The following is a 6604-nucleotide window of genomic DNA, read 5'->3' as shown; positions in this document are numbered from 1 at the left end:
CCTGGCGTGTCCCACAGCTCGGCTGGTGGAGCTGAGGGGACCACCCTGCGTGCCCCCCACCTCCGTGGCGCTGGCACCAGCCCCGGCAGCTCCCTCAAACCCACACCGGGGCTGAGCCCCCCAGCCCGGAGGGCTCCTTGGCTCCGGCACTGCCAGCCCAGCCTAGGCTGGGCACAGCCAAGCCCGGCCTGGCCGGATGGGCGCTGGACAGGGCCGGGACGGGGCCTGGAGCCGCCTGTGGCCCCGCTCCGGGGCGGTTCCGCTGCCGGGCCGAGCGTGGCGTCCCGGGGGAGCGGGACGAGCCCCGGCCCCGCGCCCCGCTCAGCACCGGCCGGGGCTGCCATTGGCTCCGGCGGGAGCGCTGACCGCCAGCCGCCTCCGAACTATTTCCTGTTGCTGCAGCGTTAATGCTAAACAGACCTTGCTCTCTCTTCCCTCGCTCCAGCCGAAGTGCAGCGGCTCTGCCCCGCCGCCTTCCCGCCCCGGTGAGTACCAGCCCCGGGCACCCCGGGGACCTCGGTCCCGTCCCCGCTCGGGTGCTCTGGCGCTGGGGGACGCGGGCCCGGTGGGCGCGGGGACACGGGGGCTGAGGGCACAGGCTCGGTGACACAGCTCGGGCTGCGGGAACGCAGCGTTGAAGATGCGGAGCAGGCGGCTCGGGGACACGGTGTGGTGCTCGGGGAGTGCGCTGAGCAACTCGGGGCTCGGCTCTTGGGGACCCGCAGGGCCCTACAGCCAGCCCGGCCCCCATCAGCACCCGCCAGCGGCAGGGGATCCCTGGGGTTCCATGGTGGGCTGTGCCCCTCCTGCCCCACCGCAGCCCCTTGCCGGGGCAGGGGCAGGCGCTGGCCGAGCAGCTGCTCCATGGCGAGGGCACCCGCCCCTCCTGGGGACCCTGCTGGCCTTGTTTTGGGGTGTCCCACTAGAGGGGCTGCCCAGCTCCAGGGCGTGCTGCGGCCCCTCAGCTCTGGACCGTCCGGGATGGTTTTGCTGATGTGTCACATTTTCTGCATTTCTTTCCTCATTCCTCCCTCTCTGGAGCCGTTTCTGGGAATGAGCTCGTCCCCTGCCAGGGCCAAATTTTCTCCCACCCTGCCCTGCCCGGTGTCCTGCCTCCCATCCTTCCCACTGCCCTGCTGCCCATCCTTCCCGCTGTCCTGCCTCTCATCCTGACCGCTGGCCTGTCCTGATGGCCTTTGCACTGTGCCTGGCCTTGTCCCTGCACTGCAGGGTCCCACGGCAAAGGGCCAAGGCTGGAGCTGGGCCAGAGCAGTGTGGGGGACAGGGAGAGGGACAGGGACGCTGCCCCAGGAGTGTGTGGAGCACACGTGTGTGCCCATGAGCACCGGCAGCCTGGTGCTGGGACTCTGCTCTGCCCCGTGACCCATCCCATGGCCGGGCATGGGACACAAACCCTGGCCCGGTGCCACAGATCCGCCTGATGCCGTGGCCAGGAGGAGCCGTATCCGTCCCGGTCCCTCAGGAAGGACGGAGGGCGGCGGGACTGGGACAGCTCCAGCTCTGCATCCGTGGGGTTCCAGCCCTGGATGGAGCAGCCCAGCCCTGCTCAGCTGGAGCTCATCAAGGAGCCCCCGGGCACACCCGGGCACGGCCTTGAGAGGGACAGGGCGCTAGGGGGGGATCCCAGCTCCTGCAGAGCGTTGCTCAGCCCGTGTCCCGCAGATGCCCAGCATGTGCCATCCCTGGAGCCGCTGAGAACTGCCAGGCACAAGGATGGAGAGTCGCCGGAGGGACATGGAGCTGCTCAGCAACAGCATGGCCGCGTACGCCCACATCCGAGGTGAGCCAGGACGCGTCCGGGAGGTCACGGTGGGCCCCGGCAGGCGCGGGCAGGTCCCTCACCCCCTCTGTTCCCCCCGCAGCCAACCCCGAGAGCTTCGGGCTCTACTTCGTGCTGGGCGTCTGCTTCGGGCTGGTGCTCACGCTGTGCCTGCTGGTGCTGCGCTTGTCCTGCCGGCCCTCCCCGCGGCCCCCGGCGCGCCCCGGCGACAGCGAGGACGACGACGACGAGGACGAGGACGAAGAGGACACCGTGGACCGCGCAGCCTCTGAGTCGCTGCTGCCGGTGACCGAGATCCCGCTGGAGAGCCACGGCCCCGGGGACGGGGCGCTGGCCGTGAACGTGTTCGCGTCGGCCGAGGAGCTGGAGCGGGCGCAGCGGCTGGAGGAGCGGGAGCGCATCATCCGCGAGATCTGGCGCAACGGGCAGCCCGACATCCTGGGATCCGGCACCATCGGCACCCTGGGCCGCGTCCACTACTACTGAGCCCGGCAGCTGCCCTGGCACGGTGTCTGCTCCCCCCACGGCTGATCCCACACCGTGCCAGGAGCGACCGGGGGGACAGGGGGGCTGCCCCTGAGCTGCCTTGGACTGTCCCTGCAGCACGGAGAGCCAGACCCCGGTGTCACGGCTGGGCTCGCCCCCGCCGCTGTGGGACACGATGCACTTTGAGCCATTGGTACGACGGCTGGCACCAGCCGAGCAGCCCCGGGACACGCGGGGACAGGGACAAGGACAGGGCAGCCCTCGCTGCGCCGGGGTTTCACCCGTGGGGCAGGGCCGGGCTGTACGTCCGTGTGAGCCGTGGGCTCCCGCCCCACAAACATGGTGCTGTTGTACACGAACTAGAGCCCAGCGTGGCGGGTCCGGAGTTTTGGGGGCCCTGCACACAGGGACGGTCTCGACTCCCCCCCGAGCCAATTCCCTTCCCGTCCCCACTAAAATTAGCCGGGTCTTTTCCGGCGCCGCCCGCCGTGACCCCACGCCCTGCGGCCGGACCAAGGCGGATGTTCCCGCTGGACTCTGCGCCGGCCGCTGCTCCCCAGGGATGCGGCAGCTCCCGCCGGGCTGAGCCGCATCCTGCCCCATCCCAGCCCAGCCCCGCGGGGTGCCGGGCCCCGCTGCCCCCTCCCCGGCAGCTTTATAAAAATAGCTCCTTCCCAGGCTGGTTCCCCCCGCCGCCAGCGCCAGCAGGATCCAGATGTTTTCCAGATGTTCTGCAGTGGCTGGAGGCCAGGATGTGCTGGGGCTGGGACTGGAGCTGGCCTGGGAAACTGTGCGGGGGTGGAGGAGGAGGGGGAGGAGGTGAAGGGGGAGGAGGAGGAGGCCCTGCCACGAGCCCTGGAGGGACCCCTTGCGCCATGGTTGGACCCTTTGTGCCTGGCAGGACCAGCCCAGCCCTTCAGGGGCATGGCAGCCAACAGCCCTGAGCAACCCCCACACAGCACTTTGTACACAAAATAGTTTATTTTAAACGATTTCTACAGGTCATGGGGCTGTCATGCTTCAAGGAGCAGTGCCTGGGTGTGGGGTGGGCATTGGTATCCGATGGGTGCTGGGGGCACACGGAACCATGTGCCACCCACCTGCCCCCCCGTGCTAACAGGGCAGCCCCTTCCTCACTCGCTCGATCTCTGCCTGTGGAGAGAGGCTGTGATTGTTGGGGGGCACAGGGGACCCCAGACAAGGCAACCCCTGGCAGGGACTCACCTGCAGCGCCTGGCGCTGAGCCCGCTCCTGGCACAGCTCCTGCCGCAGCTCCTGCAGGTCCCGCCTGCAACACGCCAGGGTGGCTCAGCTGGGGACAGGACAAGCAGCCAGGAGCCACTGGGGACCCCCTGACACCCCCATCCCCACTCACAGGTGCTGGACTCGCATCAGGTCCACAAGGATGTGCAGGGTGCGGACCTCAGCCTTCAGGTCCTCCAGGGCCAGAGACCTCCCCTCCAGCACCTCCAGCCCCTCTGTGCTCCGCGGCAGGACGGGCGCCTGCCCCGTGCTGGGGACAGGGGCACAGAGGGCAGCACGGGGCAGCCCCTGGGGCTGCTCCCCCCCATGGGGACCCCCCGTGCTCCCCAGGGCCATGCTGGGTGGCCGCTGGCCGGGGACTCGTGGCCGTGTGGCTGTGGGGTGGCTCAGCCTGGCTGTGGTAACTGACACCGTGTTGAAGCCATTGGCATCTGCCAAAGAAAGAACAGGAATCAGCCCCTGGTGCTGGGCAGGGCGCACCCACCCCTGAATCCTACCTGGGTCACCGGCTCTGCCCCACTCCATGTCAGCTGAGGCACTGGGCTGGGGGTCACTGGGCCTGGGGAGAGCAGAGGTGTGAGTGGCACAGCCAGGGAGGTGCCAGCCCCACGCCGAGGCCAGCCATGAGCATGGCGCTGGCACTGGGACATCGCAGTGGCCCTGGACACCCCAGCACAGCCACAGGTTTCTTACTTGGTGGCCAGCACGGGCGCTGGTTTGGTCTTGGCAGGAATGGGGGGAGCAGGAGCCATCCTCTTGGTGAGTGGGAGCTTGGTCGGCTCCATCCTCGCTGGTGCTGGGCGCTCTGGGGAGAGGAGGCAGAAGCAGGGCTGGGGCCGGGACCGGCACTGACAGGAGTGGGCAGGAAGCGCTTCCTGCTCGTGACATGCCCTGGCCCAGGCACATCCCTGCCCTTCCCTCTCCTCCAGCCCAGGACTCACCCGGGGGGCTCCCTGTCCTCGCCCTCCTTGTTCTTCTCTCTGGTTGCAGCTGCTGGGGAGCAAAGGGGCTCGTAGGTGCTGAGGAGGGACCCTTGTTCCAGCCTCTCCCAGCCCCACACCAGCCCCGCTGTGGTCGGCGCTTCCTCTGTGTGAGGCGGAGCAGGCAGCTGCAGAGCTGCCGTGAGCTCTGCGGCACGGGCAGGGTGTCATCCTGCCACCGGGGTGTCATCCTGCCGCCATCCACGGCTCAGCAGCATCCCTGAACTGCTGAACCCTGGGGTCACAGCAGGACAAGCCCACTGGCGTGGTGGGATACAGGACATCAGGCCATGATGGACCACTCTGTCACCATGGCAGGCCCCCCTGTCACCACGGTTGGCCATGCTGTCCCTGTGGAGGGCCACCATGTCCCTGTGGTGGGCCATGTTGACCCCATGGTGGGCCAGCAGTCCTGCTGCTGCCACCAGCACAGCCCTTGTCACAGAGACCTCGCAGACACCAGAAATGGTGCTGGTATTGCCCACCCAAAGACAAGGCTGAAGCACCAAGGGCTGCAGGGATGAGAACACCCCAGTCCAAGGCCCCAGTGCTCCTCGGCTCCGCTGGCACAGGGTGATGGTGCCCAGAAGTGCCCAGAAGTGCCCAGCATCCTGCCCGCCCCTCGCCGGCAGCTCCCCCGGGCCCCTGGCACGGCCCGGCCCTGGAGCACGATCACACAAGGGCGCTAACCTGGGGATGATCCCGTGCGCGGGACCCTCCTGCCTGCCGCTGCGGGGCTGCCCCGAGGCCGAGCCGTGCCGTGCCGTGCCAGGCTGCCCCGGCCCCACGCCGTGCACGTGATGCCGGAGGAAATCGGCTCCACGCTGGGAAGGAAGTTGAAGCAGAGGGCACCTCAGTGCTGGTCCACGCCGCATCCCTGTGCCCCACGGGGGGCTCCTGCTCCCCGGCCCGGCTCCCCGAACCCACCTCGTGTCCTTCCCGGGCTGGATGGGCACCAGGGCCGGGCCGACGGGACTCCCTGTGCCAGGACGGCAGCGCTGGTTTCGGCTGTGCGAGAGGCTTTGGGTGAGGGTGGGACGGGAGGGCGCTGGGAGCGTGGGTAGGGAGCGCTGGCAGAGCCCCCAGAGCCATGTGTCCCCTGGCCACCCCCAGCCTGGAGCCCTCACCCACCTTCTCCCGGGGCAAGACTGGGCCATCCGTGCCACCGCGGGGGCTCGCTGCTGGCACTGGGAGCCGTGGCTGATGGGGAGCCGGGAGCGCAGCCGGGCCGGGGTGACAGCTCCCACTCAGCCGGGTCTCACAGCGGTTCTGTCACCCTCGGCTGGAGGGGAAGTGAAACCCAAACCGCAGAGGGGCTGAAACCCACAGACCGTGAGTGCAGGGGCGGTGCGGCCACGCTGCAGCTGCCCCTCCGCAGGGAGTGAAGGGTCAGTGGGACACCAGGGCTGCCCCTGGCCACTGCCCGGTCCAGGAGACAGCGTGGATATTCCTTTTGGCCGAAGCATCTGCCCCAGCAATACCGAGCTGGGGGCAGGGAGGAGGGCTGGGAACCAGCTGTGGGGCAGAGATGGGTGACAGAACAGAGGTTCCATTGCACTCCCCAGGTGTGCCCACTCAGGCCAAGGAGCTGGGAACTCTGGGCACCCATTTCCTCAGGCTGGCTCAAGGCTGAGTGTGAAGGGAAGCACCAGCCGTTAACCCAGCACTGTCCCAAGAGCTCTTGGCCAACACCGTCACCCACAGCAGCCAGGAAAGCTGAGCTCCTGCAGAGGCTGCACAGGCAGCAGCCCCCCAGCAGCCTCCCTTGGGATGGCAGCGATGGAGAAGCAGCTGCTGCTGGGCACCAGCCAGGGCAGCACACGGGGCTGCAGCTGCCCAGCACCGGGACCAGCCCGTGTGAGCTCCTGGAGGAGCTCGGGTGTGGGAAGGATGGAGCTGCTCCTGTGCCCGGGTGACACAATCCCTGCTGGCAGCAAGTGTCACCACTGTCCCCAGGCAATCAGTGCCAAAACAGGGGCTGAATGATCTATTAGTGCATAAAACCCAACAGGGAGTTGCTCCCCTGTTGCTCCTTTCAGGCTCCCACCCAGCAACTCAGGACACAAACCAAGCA

The 6604-nt window shown here is 68.4% G+C and overlaps 2 protein-coding genes across 2 annotated transcripts; one reads left to right on the top strand and one right to left on the bottom strand.

Annotated features, from left to right (window-relative positions):
• Positions 1-309: 309 nt before the first annotated feature.
• On the top strand, positions 310-2646 carry EVA1B (eva-1 homolog B). The gene is made up of 3 exons (XM_041417510.1): positions 310-485; positions 1684-1801; positions 1884-2646. Exons 2-3 carry the CDS (start codon positions 1735-1737, stop codon positions 2285-2287), a joined length of 471 nt encoding a protein of 156 aa, XP_041273444.1. The 5' UTR covers positions 310-485; positions 1684-1734; the 3' UTR covers positions 2288-2646.
• Positions 2647-4678: 2032 nt separating this feature from the next.
• On the bottom strand, positions 4679-6460 carry LOC121342813. The gene is made up of 2 exons (XM_041417509.1): positions 5319-6460; positions 4679-5282 (listed from the first exon to the last, which is right to left on the bottom strand). Exons 1-2 carry the CDS (start codon positions 5685-5687, stop codon positions 4698-4700), a joined length of 954 nt encoding a protein of 317 aa, XP_041273443.1. The 5' UTR covers positions 5688-6460; the 3' UTR covers positions 4679-4697.
• Between the last annotated feature and the right edge of the window lie 144 nt (positions 6461-6604).

The sequence above is a fragment of the Onychostruthus taczanowskii genome, unplaced genomic scaffold, assembly GCF_017590055.1.
Source record: "Onychostruthus taczanowskii isolate IOZ18803 unplaced genomic scaffold, ASM1759005v1 scaffold56, whole genome shotgun sequence".
Lineage (NCBI taxonomy): Eukaryota > Metazoa > Chordata > Aves > Passeriformes > Passeridae > Onychostruthus > Onychostruthus taczanowskii.
This window is presented reverse-complemented; position numbering and strand designations above follow the sequence as displayed.

Coding starts and splice junctions, on each gene's coding strand:
- EVA1B (XM_041417510.1), top strand. CDS start 1,735: ATGGAGAGTCGCCGGAGGGACATGGAGCTGCTCAGCAACAGCATGGCC. Junction 1,802..1,883: donor CGCGTACGCCCACATCCGAG/GTGAGCCAGGAC, acceptor TTCCCCCCGCAG/CCAACCCCGAGAGCTTCGGG.
- LOC121342813 (XM_041417509.1), bottom strand. CDS start 5,687: ATGGCCCAGTCTTGCCCCGGGAGAAGGTGGGTGAGGGCTCCAGGCTGG. Junction 5,283..5,318: donor TCCGGCATCACGTGCACGGC/GTGGGGCCGGGG, acceptor GCACGGCACGGC/TCGGCCTCGGGGCAGCCCCG.